This window comes from Myotis davidii, unplaced genomic scaffold (genome assembly GCF_000327345.1).
Source record: "Myotis davidii unplaced genomic scaffold, ASM32734v1 scaffold197, whole genome shotgun sequence".
Taxonomy (NCBI): Eukaryota; Metazoa; Chordata; class Mammalia; order Chiroptera; family Vespertilionidae; genus Myotis; species Myotis davidii.
The window spans coordinates 906897-930132 of NW_006291549.1; the positions used below are offsets into that span (position 1 = coordinate 906897).

Sequence of the window (23236 nt, forward strand, 5' to 3'; positions counted from 1 at the left end):
CACACTAGAGACACACGGAGGAGTGAATTCTGGAGATCTGGTGAGAACGAGTTTATCTGGGAGTCATTGGAAGGACTATACCTTGGCCGGGAGCCAGGTGGAGGGAAGTGAGTTCAGCAGTGCAGCAGTGTGACCCCGACACCCCCGAGCTCTCGCCACCTGAGCCAGGAGCCTCTGCGGTGAGGGTGCCTGGTCCTTAACCCTGAGGATGTCTCGGCCTCGTTTCTCGCCGAGCGTTGGTAGTTTTTGAACACCATGGGGTGTTTGTTTGTTTTCACAATCTTTTCTACATCTGGAAGCATTTTGTCTGTTGTTCCAAGTTATTTTCTTCCAAATAACACCCTGCCACAAGCTATGGGTGTTGGAGGAAAGCACCAGGAATCAAAGTGAAGAAAGTGGAGGAGCGAGCACAGGTTCTGCCAGCTGGGAGGGAGTTATCCCGGGGAAAAGCGGGTTCAAACAGAGCCAGGAGGCAGCGTAGTCGCCAATCTGTGCTCAGAGTGAGGTGCACGATGAGGTGGTGGACTTCATCTGTGTAACTCAGGTGTCCCCGCAACCTGGAACCGTGCCTGGCACACACAGGTCACGGTCACTATGGGGTGAATACATAGTAAGTGAAGGTGAAAAAGGAATCTTGGGGACAATGCTTTACTGGTGAAATAAACAACTGTACTTGCCCAGGAAATAAAGGGGAAAACATTTTTGAGCACCTACTAAGTGCTTTTAGTTTGGACAGTAAACCCTCCCAGCAGTGGGAGGGCAGTATTGTTCCCATCTCAGAGTGAGGACACTGGGGTTTAAATAACCCGCTCAGGTTGTGGACTGGAAGTGCTAGGAGAAAGGAAGGGTAAGGGGCCCCGGTGAAGGTCCATTTTCCAGCAGGTTTGCAGGCGATAAGGCGCAGACAGCCTAATATGGAAACAGCTAATCATGGCAAAACGCGACCCCAGAATGGATAAATAATTACAAATTATAATTATTTAAATGTTTTGTTTCGCAGGTTCACAGGAGAGTAGCTCCAGCCAGGGCTTCCGGAGCTGAATCTAGTCGAATTGAAGTATGAAGGCACTCTGCGTTGGGTGGGTTTGGAGCGTTGTGGTGAGGCTTTTATAACCTCTCATGCATCGTTAAGCATTTCTGCCTGTTGCAAAGCTTTTTGTTGTCTCAAAAATCAGAGTGAACACAGGTGACCGCGGTCTCACCACACACCTTAAAGTGGGTGGAGCCATGGCACACTTTCCATCAGCTGCTGTATCCGCGGCAGAGCCCTAAACTTCAGATTTCCCGGGAGGTTAAAGGTCACACGCTGTGCACACATGACAACCTCACTTTCCCATCATCTGGGTTTTTCTGATCGGAGGGCAGATACTACTGCTGGCTTACCTTTGAACAGATTTTGTCTAGATTTATCTAGATTCACGTAGCAGCATCGTCTGTCTGTTCGTGGACTCTAAGTCCTTCAGAAGATCTGATCTTGCACTGCTCTTTTTTTTAAAAGTATGTATTTTTATTGATTTCAGAGCGGAAGGGAGAGGAAGAGAAGGTTACAAACACCAATGATGAGAGAGAATCATTGATCGGCTGCCTCCTGCACGCCCCCTACGGGGGATCGAGCCCACAACCCAGGCGTGAGCCCTGACCAGGAATCCAAGTGTGATCTCCTGGTTCATGGGTTTTCACTCAACCACTGAGCCACACCAGCCGGGCTGCACTGATCTTTTAAAGAATAGTTTTATTTTATATACTTTAAAACTTTTTCTTTATCTTAATTACACAAGTACTATCTGAATAATTCCCATGGTTAAACAATTTCAAACAAAATAGGCTTTGTCTCCAGGTCTCTATCCAGCCCTTTCCCTGCCCAGGGGAAATGTACTTACATATTCATATATGCAATTATATTTTGTAGAGGTTTTTTCCTAAAAATATAGATATTGCTCTTCACCTTGCTTTTTAAACTTAGCTATAGAATTTAAAGATCTTTCTACCTCAGTACATGCAAATCTACCAAAATTAGATTAACACTAAAGGCCCTATGTACAAAATTCATGCAAGAGTAGGCCTTCCTTCCCCCGGCTGCTGGCCCTGGATTTCCTCTGGCACCCAGAACCCAGGCTTCCCTTGCAGTCCAGGCTTCGTCCGGAAGGACGTCGGAAGAACGTCTGGTCTAATTAGCATATTACCCTTTTATCATTATAGATGACACATAGCACATTCTATAGTATGGATGAATCCTGGTCCATTTAACCAGCCCCCTAAGGATGAAAATGTAAATTGTTCCTAGTATTGCACTATTATCAAGATGCCAAATAGTGCACTTGAGTCCCTCCTGCTAGTACCCACTTAGAATGTCGTGAGACTGTTGGACTTAAAGACACTTTATGTGCCTCAACACTTTTTAGTACTTTGTTTTCTATCCTCCCTCCACTGCATCATTCACACAGGAACTTTTGGTAAAGTAGACTTAAAGGTGAACCTGTTCTAACAGTGTCTTACGGTCTTAGTACTGGTTGGCCTGGGCCACCGCTGTCTCTGGGATCATCTCACTGGCCACCTGTCTCCCCACCAGTTGCTCAATGCCCACCCCTCCCCACTCCCACCATTTCCTCTCCTTTTGGTTTTGTGTGCAGAGTAGTTTACCCATCTCCTTGTTTCTGGACTCTGTAGAGATGATGTCCTTTCAGCCTCTGCACAGAAAAAGCTACGGAAATTAGTTATAAGCAGGGACCCTCATATCCTTTAGAGGAACTTCGTCGCCTGTAATTAAGGTAACACTTTGTCACTCTGAAATAGACATCTATATTCTTCCATGATGCCCAAGGGGGTGCACACCCCAAGGTCACATTGCCGGCACTCAAAAGATACGTGTGGATTGACCCACTGGCAGATAAATGGCAGCCCATTGAAAGAGCAGCTTCATGAATTGATTCGGGGGAAAGGAGAAGGAAGTGTGGGGATTTTACAGGTATATTCCATTCTGGGAAAAAAGAGGTTAAAACAAAACCCCATACCATTTTAGATGACTTCTCAGAATATGAATTGCTTCTCTCAGCCTACGGTAACGAGGGGCTGGATCCCAAACTTAATCTCTATCCCTGGGTAAGGCAACATGTGCACCTCCACCAGGTTCTGCCCAGCCTCTTCTGAAAAGCCTCTAAGGTAATTTCTCTTTGGAATTGGTTGGTTGACCTGCTTTTCAACATAAGGATTCTTTTCAGTCCGTGAACCAAGTCCTAAGGACTGGAATGTCATATGTCATGAGCAGATGTGAAGGAAGCAGCAGAACCTTAAAACTTTGGGAGAAGCCAGGAAACTGCTAAACTTTATTTTCTTAGGAGAAGAAAAATAATGCCCTAGCAAGTAGCCACAACTATTTTGATTATATGGCTAGAAAAAGAGGATTTCTTATTTTCATTAAATATGTTAAGAAAAATATGTAACTAATTTTTTATAAACAAAACCACCTAAAAACAAATTTGATGTGTGCACACATGTGCACACACACATGCATGCACGCACGCGCACACACACATGCACTTGCTTTACGACTTATTGCCTAAATCTGCCTGTGTGTTTTTCAAACACCATTCTCTCCCAGTGGAAGGCTTTCCTGATCAATTTTAACATTCAGTGATTTTTTTGTAAAGGTAAGATCAATATGAATAATCTCTAACGTACACACAACAGAGATTGTGAGGAATTTGCTGATTTGGCCCCAAGGGTTCTACCCAAGCAAACTTTGTACTCCTGTAAGGCTGGGAGGACCTCGGGCAGCGCTCGGGAGAGCTGCAAGGTAAGTGAGACCTTGAAGGAGGAAGGTGATTCTTTAAAAAAAAAGTGTGTTTTATATATGAAAATGACTTTTTAAAGTCAGTGTCTTTTCTTTAGTCAAGCATCTGAACTTCCTTTCTATGTTTGGGAATTCTGCACCCTATGAATCTTGAATCTTGGTGAGAACATGTTTTAGTCAGATGAAGCTGAGAATGCTGTGGTAACAAATGACTCCCCCACATCTAAGTGGCTTCCAAAGGTTTAATTCATGCTGATGCTGCAAGTCCATCATGGGTTGGCTGTGGCTCTGCTCTGCACCCCGTCCACTTCTTGTGTCCATGTTGATGAGCTTTCCAGTCTAGACTATTGCTGTTCCTGAGGCCGAGGGAAAATACATGGCCAACTACACACTGGCTCTTAACCCTCTACTTGGGAACCATCCTCATTATTTATGCTGCTACTTCATTAGCCAAAACAAGCAATATGGCAAGTCTGATGTCAAAGTAACAGAGCAGTATAATCTTTCCTCCAGGGGAGCAGGGAATATATGACAACAAAAATACAGTTATTTCATACAGTAGGCAGAGCCTTGTTTCCCACTATAAAAGTTCAAAAAAGACTAGGCTAGCAAAGATGGCCTAGGTCTGACCCATCAGATTCACCCACTTGAACTCACTGAATTGAGAGCTGGGTACACAACGGAGAAGGGTCAACGGAGAGGTCACTGAGTCCACCAGGCAGCAGTGCCAGCTGCTGCACCCAATGCCCAGCACTGGAGACATCTGCCAGGTCCTCGCGGGACCAGTCCTGTGATCTGTTCTGTGATGTGATTTTGGTTGCTTGCCTATGTTTTATCCTCTCTTGTTCCTGTCTGCTTCCTGGGCTTAGTGATCCAGCCTCCCTAGCCATTCTGTGAGCCACCCCGCAGTAGCTGCCGTATCTTTTCTATACAAACCAGTCAGAGTCCTTCTCTGCTGCTTTCAGGTAAGAACCTGGTGATACAGGAAGGCTCTTAGCCAACCCAGGCTTTTCCTCAGTTCAATTTCCGATCACTGGGTGATTATTGCTCAAGGCCATGTTACCCCTGCCCAGATGAAAGTCCTGGAAAGTATGGGGACAATTGGCACTAAAAGATATTGGATAGGAAAGCCTGGGAGGGGTCCAGTTCAGTCTTGGGTTCTGTGCACTCATGAGATTGAGAGGCACTGGATATCAAAACACAAACATGGAAGGGCTTTGTGAGCAGGTGGGACCTCATTAACCTTGAATTAGGAAGTATGAAAAGTGCAGTGAGCATGCTCAGATGTTCTGGGTTGCTCAGGACAGTCCCAGGTGACTACTGTTATGGGTCTGTTAATGCCTCTCAATTATTTCTATTGCTTTTTTTCACCCTAAAATGTGTCCTGGCTTTGACAATAGCAAAACGGTCACTCCAGCAGCAATGGAAATGGCCCTGGACCAGAAGTCGAAGATCTGCATTTTCCACTAGAACCTAGCACTCATCTGCAGTCACCAGTCAACTTCCTGTTCCTCCGCTTCCTCATCTATAAAGTGGGGGCCTCCCTTTAGCTCTGTGGTTGTGGTGTCTCAAAACCCTCTGAGAGGGAAGGAGTGGGGAGTCGGGGGGAGCTGACACGCCCAGAGAACTTCTGCTTCCATTTGTTTCATGCCTTGGGGTTCCAGCCAACATTTTGTTTGGAAAAATGTGTTATTGTGATAAGAAACACACACACACATTCACATGAAAATCACTGGCCTGGATAATCTCCCAGGACATAGCCGTCAAGATTTCTAGAACTTGCTCTATCACCATAATTTCCATATTCTGGGCAATGAGCTGGCCGTGAAAGGAAGGGAGTCACTAGGAGGGGCTTCACATCTCAGCTCTTGCCCTCATTTTAAGGGATAAATGCTAACCTCTCCATCTGCCAGCCAGCAAGTTCCATAAAGTGATGCTGGCATTTGCTTATTTAATTAAAAAGAATATCCCTTAAGCCATGTTTTGACCTTGGTCTCCTGTTTCTAGTCTCTCTCCACCTTAAGCTTTCTTGTAAGCTCAGCTCATGGGGTCCCTCATCTCTCCAGGCCAACCCTCAGAATTCAGCCTGAGTCCCACCTCTTCTGTGAGGCCTCCCTTTACACACAGCCCTCAGGGGCGACTGCCGCCCTCCATTCTGGGCTTCCCCACCTTGTTTGGCTACTGGTATACATTGCATTGTGTGCTACTGTCTTTCAGCTCTGAACACATTCTTTCAGATTCTGCTCTGTGACACCGAGGCCGGAACTTGGCCAACCTCCTTTCTCCCTTGCCAGTTGGCTCCCTGTTACATGCTGCCAATAGTGGCAATTCCAGGGAGATTCAGATGGAGAGAAAGTGGACTTGCTCCTTCCTGCCTGTTTGCTGTGCCTGTCAGGGTTGCCCCAGGCAGGAGGGGTTGGTTCTGACCTCCCGTTTTTTTCCTGTTCCCAGAAACATCGAACCACCACACAGATACTAGTAGTAGCCCGGCAATGCCCTCCCCTCAGAAATCTGAATCCCACCTTCAGGGCCCCCCCTTTCAAGCTCCTGAGTTAACAGTCCTTGCCAGGCAGCACTTCCTCCTTAGAGCTGAGCTCAGCTCCACGAGGCAGCGTACCAGCAGTAGGCTGAGGTACCAGCGGTAGGCAGTGACATCATGTTTCCCAGAGGTCTCAGCTTCAGGTCAATAGGGACTCTCCTGAGAGCTGCTAGGCTCTGATGACCCAAACTTTTCCTTTATCCCCTAAGCCCTAGAGGTGATAGTTACTTCTTGTACTTACTATTCATTTTCCCTCAATGTTCTCTTCTTCCTTTTCCAGGACTCCAGCACCTGCTTAACCAAATCCCCTATATTAAATTCTCTCTGTTGAAATATCTAGTAGAGAAGCTTCTATTTTCTAGATTGGACCCTAGGAGAAAAAATGGAGGGTGGAAAGGGCAGGACTGCAGGCAAACAGATCTGGGTTTAGAGTCCAGTTTCAGCGGCCTCTGTCTCAGCTTCTTGGAGCCTCACATTCTCGGCCTTAAAGCAGAGAATAGCAGTGCCTATCCCACCGGTGTCCTATGCAGCCACTTGTAAGGTTCAGACTCGCAGGTAGTGCTCGTCCCTCCACCCACTTTGATCTCTTTGAATTCTCTGTAGTTCCTGTAATCCACTGGGTAGGGGGTGATCTGTCGGCACTTCTGGTCTTTGAGTGTTTGCAGCAGAAGCATGATTCCTTCTAACTGTAGGGCTGGATTGAGAATCAGGACTTCAGTGAGCCAGCCTAGTAGCATTCCTCACATTCTCCTTTATAATTGAGTTTTTCCTCTTATTAAACACACACACACACACACACACACACACACACACCACCACACCACACCTACCTCCCTGGTCTCTTCTTCACAGTGCAACACAACTTTCTTCCCTTTGCCATCAAACTTCCCATAAAGCCCACACTCATCCCCATCCATTTACTTCTGCGATCCAGAGCAGCGGTAGGGACCAGCTTCTTTATCCATCCCTCGATTGGCATATATAGCCTGGGTCTGCCTGTCTCTTGCTCTCACTATCTCTCTTTCTCTCTTCATTTTGGCTCTATTTTCTTCGCACATCCACCTATTTAATCCATGGTATATATCACATTCCAAATCCTGGACAGAGCTGGTGTAAGTGGTGAATTATTATCTTTGCTTTGAACCAGACCTCCTCAGAGGTCACCTGCCAGCCTATAACATGGGCTTCCCTGGAGTCAGGCACTCCTACCTGGCTAGCCTCTGGCCATGTTCTGCACAAGTCAACCCAGTAGGGCTTCCTTGTGTAGAAGCTGAGGCAGAAGCAGTTTTAACGGTAAGAAAACCAGGAACTAGGCACCGCGATGCATATGTCAAGGGCATGCACTGTTAGCACTGAAGTATTAACAAGTTCCCTGCTCACTAAGCATTCCCTGCTTTCTTCCCGACTCCTTGACCAGAGGGCTTTCTCTAGAGCTCGCTCTGTCCAGCCCTGATGCCCACTCAAGGGTTTCAGGTTTCAACAAGTCTAGGCCAGAGCACACTAAGGGGGAAAAAATGGTGAAGTGAGGCAATGTCGGTGGTGCTTTGATCCTGGTCTTCATTGCTTCTGCTACTGTTTGCTTCTCAGATAGCTGGACCTCGCCTTCCATCCAGGTGTGATCACCTCCTCTTTTGCCTTATCTTAAGGGCCCCCTCTGACTTGGGCATTTAAGAAAGGGCTCCATCCACCCACCCCCACTCCCTAGTCATTCATCCACTTATTCTATGAATGTGCAGTGATCTACTACGTCCCACAAACTATGAGGCCTAGAAAAAAAGCCCATCTTTAATGTGCTCAGAACACAACTCCCTCAGGAGGCACCACTTCCTGGGTGGCACCCTGGCTTTCTCCCCGCTCTGCCGGTGCTCACAGTAGGTCTATACAATGTGAGTGGGCTTGGTTGCTTCCTTGAGAAGGCAGGTCTGCATGTGAGCTGGAGACCATCCTCACCGTGAGCTCTGTGGGTGCGGCTGCGAGCTTTGGAAAGAGTCATAGTTTCACACACACAGGTTTGTGGTTTTTGAAAGAACAGAAAGCAAAAAGCATAACATCTTGCAGGATTACTTTCTGCTGAAGACCAATTGATGCGACATCTGAAAATAATCAAATAAGTGTCTTGATTTCAGCCTGCAAATGACTTTGTGAAACTTTGAAAAGGAAATTCTCCACTTAAGAAAAAGTAAGAAAAAACTGAAATTGAGATCACGAGGAAGAACAAAGATGGGGAATTAGGAGAGTGCTTTGAATTGTTAATAGTATTTATATCTGTAAAAATGACTCTCTCTAAAAACCTGGAAGTGGCCTAATAACTTTAAATCACCTCACATAGCACATGCCCCAAACCCTAATAACCTCCAAATTCAATTGCTTATGACCATCTATTGGAGCATTCCAAAAACCTGAAGTTGCTACACAGTGAACAGAACTCTGGATTTAAAATTATTGAAGCCTTTGATTTTTTTTCCCCTCTGTGAGCTCCTACATTTGGAGAGAAGTCAAGGTACAGCCTAACCCCGGAGGATCCAAATATATTGAACTGATTTTTTACAAATGTTATCAGCCAAGAAAGTAGAAGTTGAACTGAACATTATGATTAAGAGAGCACAGAAGGGCAAAGAGAAAGCTGAAGGTGGCAAAAACGACTCACAGTGGAAGCAGAGCCTGTAGTGGAGATGCTGGCCAAGGTAAGACAAATTACGGCACCTTGGAGAGGATGATCTCAGGCAAAGGAAATTAAACATCAAAAACCCAGGCTCAGCCTAAGCGAGCCCGGAGGAAAGAGAAACCTCCCTGTATCTTCAGTGGTTGAGGGGTGGCTTAGAGTTCCCACAGCATTTCATTAATGCACAAGCGAGCGTTACTAATATCCCGCGTGGATGACGGACAATTGTGCTTTGCGAATTACTGGTTTCTAATGGTGCGTCTGAGCTTTATTTTTTACAGCTGCCCTTGTCTTAATCCTTTACTTTTTGCTCCTTGGGGTCTAATGGTTTCTAGTTACATGTCAGCATTTAAGCAGCCGTCCGCCCGCCAGGCAGCACATGGTTGCTGAGGGTGATGGCACTGGGGCCACCACTCATCTCTGGCAGGACGAGTGCCCCTGCAAAGAGCCCAGCGAACTCCCTCGTCCGACTGGGCGGCAGCAGCGCAGGTGCGGGGTGCGCGCTAGACATCTAACCGAATGCCTTGTGCAAAAGCAGCTCAATAAGCGTTCCCGCCACGAGGCAAACTGCTCGGAAAGTTACTCTGTGCTGGCATCGCTGGGTCCGGGGTCAGCATGCTGAAATCGGGCTCATTATGCTCCTACCATGGCAGCTCGGCGCAATTAGCCTAACAGGATAATTTCCCGAAGCCATATGCTGATCTTTAGGGGAGGCAAGGCTTCCTAGGCCTGATGGCTCTGAGCTCTGACTGGCATGGCCCGGCTTCGAGCAAATGCCTGAAAATGAACAGAGCGGGGGGGACAGCGGCCTGCGCAGAAGCAGGAAACATGCAGGGCTGAGCGCGTGTTGACGATGGCAGCCAGTTGTTTCTCTTTCTTTTTCCCCCCAAGAAGGTTTCAGAGAAAGGTCAAGGGAGCATCGCTGTGTGCAAGGCTGTCCCTCCCCCTGCCCCCGAAATAAAATCAATGGAGGGACCTAGAACACAGTAAGTTATGTTCCGGGGCTGTGTGGCCCGGATTCCCATCAGACACCTGTCAACGCGAACTAGCACTGTTGGGAAATCTCTCAGCCGGCTCCGTTAATCAATACCTCTGTTCATTATGCCTCTCTGATGAATATGGGTAATGATTGGGGTGCCCGAGAGTCAGGTGACTAAAAATAGCCGCGCCTGGCTGAGGAGGGATAGATTTCCCCCAGTATCACTTCAGGCAATTCAATACTCAGCCGCCCTCCCGAGCCCCCTGGCCGTGCGATCCTCTCTGGTCTGCATCGACAGGGCAGCTTGATTAAATTAGTGGCACTTAATCTACTGTCATACTGTCAACTGACTCGGGGCAAACTAGCCGATGGCAGGTCGTCCGGCGACTCGGGAGGGCCACTGGCCACAGCGCAGGCGGTTCGATTCGCTCTGTGCCAGGAGCTGTCTTCATGGCGCCTCTTTCCTAAACAGGGGGACGTCCACCATTTAATAACATTTAAAACAAGTTTTAGCAAATGCTGTTTGAGGGAGGAGTCCTGCCAATGACACATCTGTGATGACAGATGAAAAGATCATCATTATGCCTGGGCTCCCTGCAGGAGTGTGTCTGTGACATTTAATCACCACGTGCCTCCACAGAGGTTGACTTCTTCAAAGTTGTTTAAACTTTTCATTTCTTCATCCTAACCCTGAAACTTGTCTGCTGGTACTCAAAGGAAAGGGAGGAGACCTGGGTAAGGCTTGGGGGCTGGCACCCCTGTTGTCTGGAGAGGGACCCTCAGTCAGTGGTATCTAAAGCAGGCTGGACAGCTCCTTGCTGTGGGCCTGACAGCCAGACAGGCACTCACAGCCTGTCCAGCTTCTTACTGGCCAGAGGCCTGGGCTGGGGATCGCTATAGAGGGAGGGTAGCTCATTTCCCTGGTTAGAGGTTAGAGGACATTGGAGAAGTGGGTGGTACAAGCTGGAGGCATTTGGACAAATCTGGCTCTAGGGATGAAGAGAAAATACTAAAATAGCAAGGGCGAGTCCTTAGTCTCCCTTCCAATCTTTAGCTAGGTTTGGTTTAAGAGGTGGGTAATGAGTAGGTAAACTCTTCCCCACTGTCCCTAAAGCAGTATGACAGGAGGAAATGTTGCTGGTTACCACATCTTTCTATTTGCTAGTTTCATTCCTAGATTATAACGAGCTCAATCCACAGAAAACCACTGCCAAGAGAATATAAACTGAAACACAGCAGTGAGTCTGAAATATATAGAGAGAGTCATTATCCAAGGGTCCTCAAATTTTTTAAACAGGGGGACAGTTCACTGTCCCTCAGACAGTTGGAGGGCCAGACTGTAGTTTTTTTAAAAAAACTATGAACAAATTCCTATGCACACTGCACATATCTTATTTTGAAGTAAAAAAACAAAACAGGAACAAATACAATATTTGTATTTGCATGTGGCCCGTGGGCCGTAGTTTGAGGACCCCTGCATTATCCTGTTGCTGCTGTCCACAAATTTCACAGGTGGGGAGGAAAGGAAGCCTATTTGCAGAAAGCTCAGGTGCAAAGGTATCTAAGTGCTTCCCTGGTCTTCCTTTCCTTAAAAGAGCTTGGGCAGAGGCTCTGGGGGAAAGGGATTCTGGAGACACAGAAAAGGCAGCCCCAAAGGATAGCTTGGCGAGGAAGGACTCAGGTCGGTGTTGGCGGGGCTCACCCGGGACTGGCTGGGATGGGTGTAACCCAGACTCAGCGTTGCCTTCTGAGCAAGAGACGAGTTTGATCTTCCTAAGAAGTATATGCAATAAACCAGAACTTAGTCCCAATAGGAGATTGACTCTATTATCCAGCAAGTGCGTTTCAATAGGTGAATTACAATGTGAGCTGACGTGTTACTAGGTGTATTTTGTAGAGGTCTGTTGGAGTTTGTTGGGGTTTCTTCAAATCAAGAAGGTAAGACGAGATCAGTGACTGATAAATCTTTAATATAAAAATTGTACAAGAATTTTGATACAAATTACAAGAGGTATTTGGACAAAATATGAATAAAATTCCATTTACATCCCCAAACCCTTATGCATTTTATGCAAAAGACATACTGTAGACAGTTATAGTACAGAAAATACAACCAAGGAAATAGCAAATAAAAACTTTTAATTCTCTTAGACTACCAGTAAAAACAAAACAAAACGAAAACCCTTGTTCAAGGTACATACAGTATTTATGAAGCTACCGACGTCACGATGATGCGACCAGGGTAATGCGCGCGGTCCCCATCCCTCGGTGCCGCCACCTTTCATGGTTCAGACTCTGGCTCCCCAACAGGCTTAGCAGACGAGACTGGTCTGATGCAGATGAGCACGACACAACAACAAAAAAGCAGAAACCCCCAAACTCTGGGGGAGGGAGCAGACATTATCTTGGTGAAAATTCCTTTTCCTCAAGATATTTCCTTTCCCTTTGGCCACTTCTGCTGTCCAATATGCAGGTTGAATCACATGTTTTTGTAACAGAGATGGGCCAGTGGGGGTGGGGTGGGGAAGAAAGGTGAGTGTCCTCCCAATCGGGTGAGGGATGCCGCCAGGTCTGAAAGGACCCACCATGATCTGCAGAGAACAGAGCGCTTTCCTCCCCAAAGCCCCGGCTCACCTCCACCTGCGAGGAAAGGCCCAGGTCGCCACAGACCGAAGCCTCCTGGTGTCTCCCCATTCCTCCCCCCTTGACCTCCACGGACCCACATGGAGCTCTCCTGCACTTCTCACACGGGCATTGGTAGGAAAAGGCTAAGATTTCTCCGCAGGGCAGCTGAACCAAAGTTTGCACAGGAAAGCAAGTGCACCGTATAGTATAAATCTTCCATATCGGGTTATATATGATACTAGAACATCTCACTCACTTAATTCACGTTATGTAAACCCTGGGCAGGGTAGCACACAAATGTTTCCAAAGCGATCAACTCGGGATGAAGGAGTGTTCTACCTTCTGGCTTCAGAAAAGATTTATTTTTTTAAGGGGGTGGGTGAGATCAGAAGAGCAAAGGGTGCAGTGGAAAGAGAATGGAAAGGTCAGGGGAGATTAAGATAGGCAATGAGAGGAATGGATTACTCCGTACAAAGACATGCAAAAACGCTCCAAATTGAGTACTAGGTGAAGAAAAAATAAACAATCAGCCTTGGTGTATACATCTCAAGTGAACCGACAAGCTCAGCACATTGTCCGGGAGTTCAAGAGCATCGTACCTCATGAATCAATGCTTCTCCCGGCCGCAGCACTGAATCACCGGCGGGCGGGGATGTTCTGACTCCTCGCATGGAAAAGGCAGGGAGCCAGGCTCCCACCGACACAGGGCCAGGTCAGGTCACCTTGCAGGGGGCTACCAAGAGGGTAGGGCTTTCCTCCCCACCCGCTTTTTGGAAAATGATGAGTGGGCCTCTCACACCTCCAGGGTCTCTCGAGAGTCACCTCTCAACCCTCGAATTCCCTAACAGACATGGGCAGAGCCGGGTAATAATGGATTGATTTGCCATCTTCCTTGTGCATTATTTCAACATCACATTTGGCAACAGGAAGCCTTATAAAGTCTTGGTATAGCACTTAGATACTCTCTCTTCAAGAAATATATTTTTATACTATCTATGTCTCTCCATTTTTGTTAAAATACCTTTTTCGGTTCTTCCTTCTCTTCAAAGATTCTTTAAAAAAATGAAGATTAAAAAAAAAAGCTTTAAAAAACTTAGAAATGTCCTTAAGCACCCCTGTTATTTAAAGGGGGAAATGCTACTCTGTGCATAGCAGACTCTGTGCAATTTTGGCAACTGAGTTTTTAATGAAAGATTCTAATATGATGTTTGAGAAATGATTGTAATATACACATACTGGAGGAACTTAAAAAAATCTCAGGTCAATTGCTTTTCTCTGACGCCGAGAATCCTTGCTCAAAGTGCTTTCTTCCCAGTACCCAGACTGGGTCATGAACCTGCTTAGCACACATTTGTCAAATCAGACCTGTGAAGGTGTCTGCCTCTAAGTATGCTTTGTTTCTCTCTTTCCATAAGGTCACATCAAAGACGACACCTACATGTGTCTTATTTGGTTGACAAATCTATTTGCAATGTAACTGTTGCAGCCGGATCGACAGCATCTATCAGACTGGCCTGGGGGAGCTGGAAGGAAGTGTGGGGTCCCCAAGTTCCATATCCCGAAGGTCACAAATAGACCTTGCACTTACTTTAGTCACTAATTAGCCACTTGTCAACCGTCCTTTATGTAGTTCAATATGCAGGAATAGCAGCCAATACAATGCCTACAGGTTACTTGGGCTCAAGGTATTTTGGAATATAACATTTTCACATGTTTTTCCTCAGTACCTTTTGTCCCCTCGTCACTTGATTTTGTAAAGCTCGTTGTACTTGTACTTGGGAAAATTCTCCCAATGTGGGGAATTTAACCTTTAGGTATAGGGTAGTCTCTGTTCCAGTGATTAGAATACAGACCCCCGTGCCTTTTATTTTTTCAGATTGTCAGTCCAGTTTAAAAAAGAATGAAGGTTAATCCGTCATGTCACACTGCAGGTTTGGAGGTTTTCATTGAGAGATACATCTATTCATGTAAAACAATGTTTGGATGCCAACGCTAAAAACAAGCGCTTTTCTTTACCACCATGCACAGCCAATTGGTTTACAATGTGAACTTTCTGAAGGGGAAGAAATATATTGTAAGGCTTCCCTTACAGAACAAGTCAGTGTCTATGCCACTAACGGGTGGGAAATTACAGGGCCATACCCAGTACTCCCCCAATGCATGGGTGTGCAATGGCAATACTTAAGTTCTAAAGATGCGAAGAATGCTGTCACAGCCAGCATCTCTCTACTGACCCTTTATTTAAGAAGTCATGTTGTTACTGTCCACTTAATGGCTGGAGAAGGTATCTAGAGGCAGCCCTGGGCTTAGCAAAGATGCAGTTTTGTGCGAGTATGTATGGGTCTAAGTGGTGGGAGGGGAGGGAGAGGTGGTAGAGGGAGGAAGAGAAAGAGAGAGAGAGAGAGAGAGAGAGAGAGAGAGAGAGAGAGAGAGGCTGATAGCAAGAGTGTGTACCTCAGGGAACGCAGTGGGAAAGCCTAGCCCTTGTACTCAATTTCCCCTTCACAAGGGATAAACAGGCAATTACGCATCCTTTTATATTTGATGGCCAAGTGCTGAACTGGAAAGCGCACTATTAGTTTGTGTCCCTTCAGGGCCAGGGCAATAAGTAGCCAGGGGAGCTGGGGCTGAAGCAGAGAGGGTGTTGTCTGCTGTTAGTGTGACAGTCTTGTCAGCAGCGTTCACATTACTGGAAGGTAATAAAGTGACAAGTAAGTTATTAGAAAGATATGAGGTGAAATTGAACCGAAGCTTCTCGCTGCTCAGCCCAGGCTTCTCCCTTTCCTCCTTTGTAATGGTCCATTATTTGTTACAAACCGAACCTTGTCTGGATGCTCTATATAGAAAAGAAGATTTTTTTTTTTTTGCAGTAAAGGTCAAATGAATTTACAGCAATGCTTTAGAGGAGAAGAATAAAGATAGTTTTATGACAACTATAGTACGTTGCTTCAAAAAATATATAGCATTATAATGAACAATAACGCTGATCCAATTCAGTGTACTTGTAAAAATGCCTCGTTTTTAACTCCCTGGTACTAGGCATTTGGATTTTTCAACAAATGCCAAAAAGACAGTACTGATGTCCAGCTCTTGCCGAATGACCACGTCATTCTGTGCAAGATGTGAGAATACGGATGACAGGGCCCGGGATGGATGCGTGTCTGGGCAAGAGCGATGATACATTAACGCACTGCTCACTTCTAGTTGGATTTACATAATTCTAATGGGAAATGAGCATTGATGGTGAGCCACTCTCCAACTACAGGAAATAGGAAAATGATTCTGGGACGGATCAGATGCGGCCTGAATACTAGCACAAGTAAGACTACAACACGTGGCTTAGTGTTGCCGGATGACGTGAAAACAGAGAAGTTAGTTGGATGTTCTGCAGGAAGGTAAATGAGCTCACATTTTGATCAAGAGAAGTTTAGCCAAGTAGCATTCCAATCATAGCTATGGGGGCGAGCAAAAGCAGTGATGGAGGACACACCCAGCTGGCTACCCCTCACTTCTACTCATCACAGTCAGGGCGAGGCTTGACCACCGGCCGTTACTATAACCTAGGTGGACCCATAGCATCCTTTTGCTTCCTAAGAAACTCCAGCATCACTTCACATTCCAAAAAGAGTCAGAAAAAACCTGCATGACTGCCTCGTTGGCCCTCCTGACCCTCAGGACCTTGAGCTGTTCCGCACAGCTGTCCTTGCTCTTCTCCTTCCTCACCTGGTACAGGCAGGGCACAGCATCAGCATGACCCCACCCACTGCCTGGCAGAATGGCACCAGCCTGGAACACACGCTTTCAGTGCATTTACTATTTCTTTTCTAGCTACACCCGAACAGGGTGGGTGCCTCCTCTACTTAGTGTGCCTCACTCACAGGGCCTCTGGAACAGCTGGGGTTCCCTCCAGTCTTTGTGGCACCTGCCTTTTCTTGCCCTCCTTACCTGTGGAGACCCTTCCCATTAAAAAAAAACACACAACAAAATAACACAAAGAATTGAAAAGAAAAAACCAAAATCCTTTAATAAATATTCCGAGTTTGGGGGAATATGTATTTTTTTAAAAAAATGAAATTTTTTTAGAATTTTTAAGAAAGAAGTTCTTGAGAAATGGAGCATGTAGATAGAAAGAAGGCAAGGTTTTTCTGGGTGACTTGTTTCTTTAGGAGAGCAGATGTAGCGTGTCTTATTACAGTTGAATTCTATTTACTTTGTTAGTCAATCTAACTCAACACTAACAGTCCAAGTACAAGTTAGGACTGCTCAGGTCAACTGCTAGCAGTTAGCAGCACGTCCACCTCAATCTGGTTACCGGTTTCTTTACGTTCCAATTGCCAAGGGCTCCCCTTCTCATTGGCTCGGCACACACCTGGGGTGTGTACAGAGGATGGGGAACAAAAGGTCACATTTGTTTTATTTGGTGAGAACCTAATGCATGGTTTCTCCTGAGTAAAATGAGGAGAATGCCTCTGGAACAGCCCATTCATGGTATAGTCAAAGCCTGCTTTTTTTTTTTTTTAAGAGCAATGTATACACTAACAGGGCTGTTAACCAGTTAAGTGCCATTTGCCTCTTACTGAAAGGGCCTGGAAATTCACAACCAAAGGAGTCCTATACTACAAAGACAGTGGCACCCTTGTGTTAAAGACGTTTTCAAAAACAGATGTTTATCATCTCCAGAAGGAAAATATTAACACCTGTAAACCTTTAGAAGGTGACAGGATGAACGGGGTGGCTGGACTATGACCGGAAATGCATTACATTGGGTTGAATTATTTCAATACAATTAATAGCAGAACAAAGAGTGTCAAGCTTTTTATCACATTTTAAAAACCAAATTACTTATTACCTATTCCTTTTCCTGCTCTTTGTCATCCCCCTCCATAGCATGCAGATATTCCCTAAAGCAGAAGCTTTTCTGATATTTACAAAAGCATAGTTTAAAGTGATCAGAACAGTAATTTCAACATCGTCTACTGAACATGCACATTCATAATACCTCCTAATTTTGTACCTGTGACAAAAGTCTGGTTAAAACCAATCAAATGGGAAAAAGCCGCTTGGATGAAAACCAGCGTCACTATTAATTTTCAGCCAGCACAGAATGGATGCAGCTAGAGAGAAAACATTGCACAATAAGAATCTCCTGTGAAAAGCAAATGAGTAGGGATGGGCAAAGATGAAGGGCTCCATGATTAACATGCTGATCTCTCTATCCTTCCTGTTTGCAAATAAGCCGTGGGATCACCTCTTAACTAGAGTGGTAGGTAAGTTAAAACATTGCACACAGGCACACACCCTAAACCAGCAATACGTTGGGACTAAAAGCATTGTGTTTCATGATCCACTCCCCCTGTCCCTTTTAGGCAAATCGGCTTTGTGTTGGAAAATGTTATTCACCCATGTAGAAGGCCACCATTCCATCTGGGCATTTGAGGCACAAAGGAAGTAGCAATTTGGGAAGATATGGAAGTAGGGTGAGCTGTCCAGGACTCACTGCCATTTCTCTGACAAAATGCCGCCGAGCACTTCCCTGTTTCCGAGCGAGGGAATTTCTACTTTGGGAATCTCGCCGCATCTAGACTTGTTCTAACTGGCTATCCACCTTAGCCCGATTGTGGCAAGTAACACATTAGTTCTAAGCCTGGTTCATTTACTGATGTGACCTGCTGAAAGCTAGGTAAGTCACTCACTAGGGCTGACCTAGTCACCTTTCAGGTGACATTAAATTAAACAGGCTAAGCATTGATTCTGTACAGGATGAGTTCCAAGAGCTCAACCAAGAGTGTACCTTTAAAAAAAATAAAAATGTGTTATTTTAATAGAACTGGGTACAATTCTGTCTCCACACACTCCAAAAAAGCTAGTGTTTCTGTGATCTCTTGTTGGGATGCGAAAAACATTTCCCGCACCCTTTTGAACGGAATCACTTGGTAATGGGTCAACAGCGCAACACAGAGAACGCTAAGAGGACCAACATGTTTGCAAACAAACTTTCATTATTCTAGTTCAATCTTTCACAAACATACTGTACAGAGTCTAATATGGTATAAAACAAAAGGAAACATCTCTGTCTATTCCGTTTAACACAACATCAAAATAAAGCCATTAGGACTTTGGGGAATCCAAAGGTACAAGAAAACAACAACAGTTATTACTAATTCCTCAGCTTTTTTACCGTAAACATTTGTCATTTAAGAGACATAGTGTTTAGTAAGGTTTCTTTTGTACTGCAAGTACTTTTGGTCTTTCCTCACCGTGGAACAAATGAAGAATTAAATGAACCCCATAGCATCCTCTGAAGGAGATGAAAAGATAAAGCTCCAAGACACATCTAGCTTATCTCTAAGAATCTACTGTTTCTGCACTTTTCACAAATAAAAATACTGAATCCACAACTAATGATGCTCATTTTTTGGAAACAATAAATACTGTGAGGTACAATAAGTCCTATAGGAATAACAACAACAGAAACATATCAATAGTTTCCTTTGGCAAATTTAACGGAAGTGAATGCTGATGTGAACATAGAAAAAAAATAATTACAAAAATACGAAAAATGGAAATGAAATGAAAAGCTAAAACACAAAGGGGGTAGGTATTTCTAACATTTAGATTGACGAGAAATGTTTGAGGCCATTAAATGCAGAAAAGAAATACATTCTCTTGAAATTACTGTGTACTGCTTGACAAACTATTCCTTGTTTATCTTTCCGCCCCTTCACTTAAGAAAAAAAAACAAAAAACAACAAAACACAGTCTGCAATGCACACCCTAATGGTTTTGGCTGCAGACTGAACTAGAGTAAATGTCATCATTTAGTCAGTATGTTGTGGTAGCTGAGGCTGCCAATGTGGTTAACCAGCTCAGGCAACGTGTGTAAACATCAGAAACAAAACAACACAAAACAAAACAGGTTTGGAGAATCGTCTCCCCTCCACCCCCCCTTTCTCACTCTCGATTGCTTGGTTTTAGGCTTACACAAAACACTAACCAGTGAGAGATCCTGTGTTAAACCCCCGTCCTCTGGCTTTTCAGAAGGGAGTGTTGCTCAATTCAAGGTCAGCACATGTTTTAAAAGCTTCCAAGTGCGGCTGCTGTTCAATGCCCTTTGATTTTGTGTATCAAAGGGGCCTGAATCACAGCGCTACTGCAGGACTTGCAACAAATCAGCCAGCCATACAACAGCCCCGCCCAGCTCAGACTTTCTCTGTCTTTTTAAAGGATACGGGTTAGGTCCTTGGAAATGTGTGCTCAACTCTCTTAGTGTATGCAGCTTTGTTCCATAGTGAGTACTTTGGGCTTTTGTATCCTGAAATATTATCCTGCCTCTAAAGAATAAATGCCGTGGCCGTTTCACACCACATAATTTTGTTTTCCTTTTATGTTACTTAACATATAAGCAAGAAGGATGCAATGTTGATTCTAATAACATTCGGCACTTGAAAGAATCACCAAGTGTTCCTTTTTTTTAAAGCGGTTTTCTGGTGGCCGACAAATTGGCCTGTGGTTATGTTGAGTGACTAATTTTATTTTCTTTTCTGGAAACTTGTGCAAAGTTGGCAGTTTTGTGTTAACATTAATACTTTTGTTTGGCATTTGTGCCCTATACTGACCAGACCGTTTTTATGCAAGTGAATTTTTTTTGTTGTTGTTAAAAAAAGACACTTATTTAAAGTATGGCAATAGTTTAAGGGTAAAAAAGAAGCATGGATATTACACATCCCCTTGTAGTGTATGAAAAAAAGTGCATGACGGGATTTATGTACTAGTACAGGACGTTTAAAAAATCAGATCTGTGCTGTAAAGCATGCCAGCACCTCTTTATCACTATTATCTAGCAGGTAGTAAAAACAAGACCATGTTTTTTGTTTGTTTTTTTAAAAAAATGTGCATTAATGCTAACATAAATGAGTAGAGCTAGCCAGCAAACTATTTTTTTTTCCTGCATATCTAACAGCTGGATGTAACTGTAAAAGTTAAACAAAAGAGATAAACAACATCAATACAATTGTTTTACATCATTAGCCTCTCAAGGCTATATATTTACAGGTGAATCTGCCATGCTGTAGTTGAAGATTCTCTCAAAACTTTAAAGTTCACAAAAGACAGCTATTAAGAAGTTCCTTTTTTGTTTCATTTTTCTTTTTTTTTTATCCCTTTTCTTTCTTTCTTTCTTTTTTTTTTTTTTGCAGGCAACAGTCATGGGTACAACAAACTGTCTCTTTGGAGAGGACCAAGAATTACCTTTCTGTCAAAATTTGGGCTACTTGCACGCTTTATGTGTGTGTGTATGTGTTTTTAAAGGGTACTTAGTTTTCACTCCCAAATGAAAGGTCCCACCCCTTTTCCAAAACTATAAAGGAAAAAAAAATTCAAAAGCACTTAGTGTTTATCGTTTTATATCTAAAGAAAAGAAAATGTGTGTGTGTGTGTGTGTGTGTGTGTGTAGACGCAGAGGCATACCTGTGTACACGTACACACACACGCACACACACACACAAGTACACAAGCACACACTGACTATGGCAGTTCAAATATGTAGGCCGTCTGGTGAGAGCTGGCATTGGTAGTGTCCGTTCTGAGACTAATCTACTGACACGAAGGGAATGTTTTTGTGGAGATTAGGGTTCTGACTGTGCCGGTTTCGGCTTCGCACAGAGGAAAACATCATGTTGCAACCGGGGACTTTGCACTTGTGCATTTCCCGCAAATGCACCGTTTTGTAGTGCACCCTCAGAGTCCCCTTGTTGCTGTACATTTTGTGGCAAATGTTGCACATAATCCCACCATTGCTCCCGGACAAGCTGTTGAACATCAGAGATCCCGACACTTCAGCCCCGAGGCCGCCAGGGAGGGCGGGGGCCTCGGCCTTGTGCGCGGACTCCCCACTGTCACTCGCCCCGTCGATGTCGTCGAGAAGGATGCCCTCGTCGCTGCCCGCGTCGGACTCTCGGGAGGAGTGGATGCTGCTGCTGGACTGCAGGCTGGAGGTGGTGCTCAGGTCCAGGACCATGTAGTCCTCCGCCATGCCGCGCCCGTACCCGTTCAGGTGCGAGTCCTCGGTGCCCGCGGGGGAGGAGGCCTCTTCCCTGACGTCCAGGCCCAGCGGGTGCTGCGCTCCATAGATCTTCATCAAAAATTCGTCCCGGAGGTCCTTGCTAAGGGAGGGCTGCGAGGAGTCCAGGCCCATGTCATCGAGTTCTTTGGTCAACAGTTTCCGATGCAGATTTATGTTGGCACTGTGTCTAGGAAAACAAGAGGGAAGGGGGGTGGGGGGCGGGTAGCGGGTAGCGGGAGGGAAGGGGGAGAAAAAGGAGAGCATTTTAAAATGGATTCGGCTTTTCGCTCGGCATCAAATAAGCACATTCATTGCTAATTACACCATTATAAAAGCAAACATTTCCCCACATCCTCAGGATTTGGGAATAAGTGGTGGTGGGAAGTGCAATAAGGGAGCTTTTCATTAACATAATTTTTATAAGAGAGTAAAATTCTTCAATGGTAGGGTGAATGGGAACCCAGGCGACTCTTTCTCAATGATTGTTCTGTTTGCTTTGCTAGGTCGCAGCATTGGCTACAGACAATCTCATAGCAGAGGTTTTAGGACAGAAATTAAGTGGGATAAAAGAGTGGGAACTTGCTGCTTGTCAAAACTGAATATTTTAAATTGACCTAAAAACAGAAAACCTTTTTTTTTTCCCGACAGCAAACACTTTATTTAAAAAGGATCCACTTTAAAAATAGTATATAATCTAGGTAATTTAGGTTTAACTTAGAAAATAATGAAATCTTGCCCCTTACCTTCCCACACTTCAAGTTTTAGATAGGAAAAAAAAATTAGCTGAGTATATTAGCAATTAGAAATAGGGTTTCAGACTTTTTAACATACATGCTTTTTCCCAGATTGATTTGGGATATCCGCTAAATATAATAGTAAAACATTTTACAATTGAAAAGTTTTCGGAAGTTGCTACATTTTAGAGCTGAAAAATTTTCATTAGGCAATTCAACTTTTTAAATTTAATTATTTTTTTTTTAAAGTTGAAAAACAGATACTGCGTTTTGGAAAAAAATAAAACCCACCCACCTTTTTTAAAAAAAAATCACATTAAACAATAGGAAACCCACAGGGACAAAAGGAATAAAATGCCCACAATAAATACAAAAAAAACAATAAATCAAGCACAATGATAACATATGGTCTCTGTAGGGTAACAATGGAACCCGTATTTCTTAGACAAGCAAAACTTTTCCTCCACTCACTGAGTGCTTTGCTTGTGTAAAAAAAAGGTAGGATTTGTCCCAGAACATCCATAGGGATGTCATGACTTCCAAAACCTGACACGTCATTATCTCTCTGAAGACATGGCCTGTGTATTTACATCCCCCGTTTATTTTCAAAGTGCCCTTGGGCATATACCTCTCGCCACCTGCAAAGGCTCACATGTTTCACAAGCACCTAAATTGAGGGCTACCCTTCCAGAAGATAAACCAGTAAACAAATTACGGATACATAAAAGCTTCCCCACGATGGCAGAAGCTTTATATCTTGGAGAAGTCATTGTGATCATCGAAATGACCTAGAATAGCCAGCATCAGGTTCACCAGACCTCCTGATTACTAAATAGAAAGTATGGA

General features: G+C 44.6%; 1 protein-coding gene across 4 annotated transcripts in view; it reads right to left on the reverse strand.

Annotated features, from left to right (window-relative positions):
- Positions 1 to 11921: 11921 nt before the first annotated feature.
- BNC2 (basonuclin 2) overlaps positions 11922 to 23236 on the reverse strand; it is a 302217-nt gene continuing 290902 nt past the window's right edge. For all 4 annotated transcript variants that reach the window (XM_015564719.1, XM_015564718.1, XM_015564720.1 and 1 more), the window contains one exon: positions 11922 to 21843. In XM_015564719.1, the coding sequence (XP_015420205.1) occupies positions 21183 to 21843 (661 nt within the window). In that variant the 3' untranslated portion in view covers positions 11922 to 21182. The remainder of the gene's footprint in view (positions 21844 to 23236) is intronic.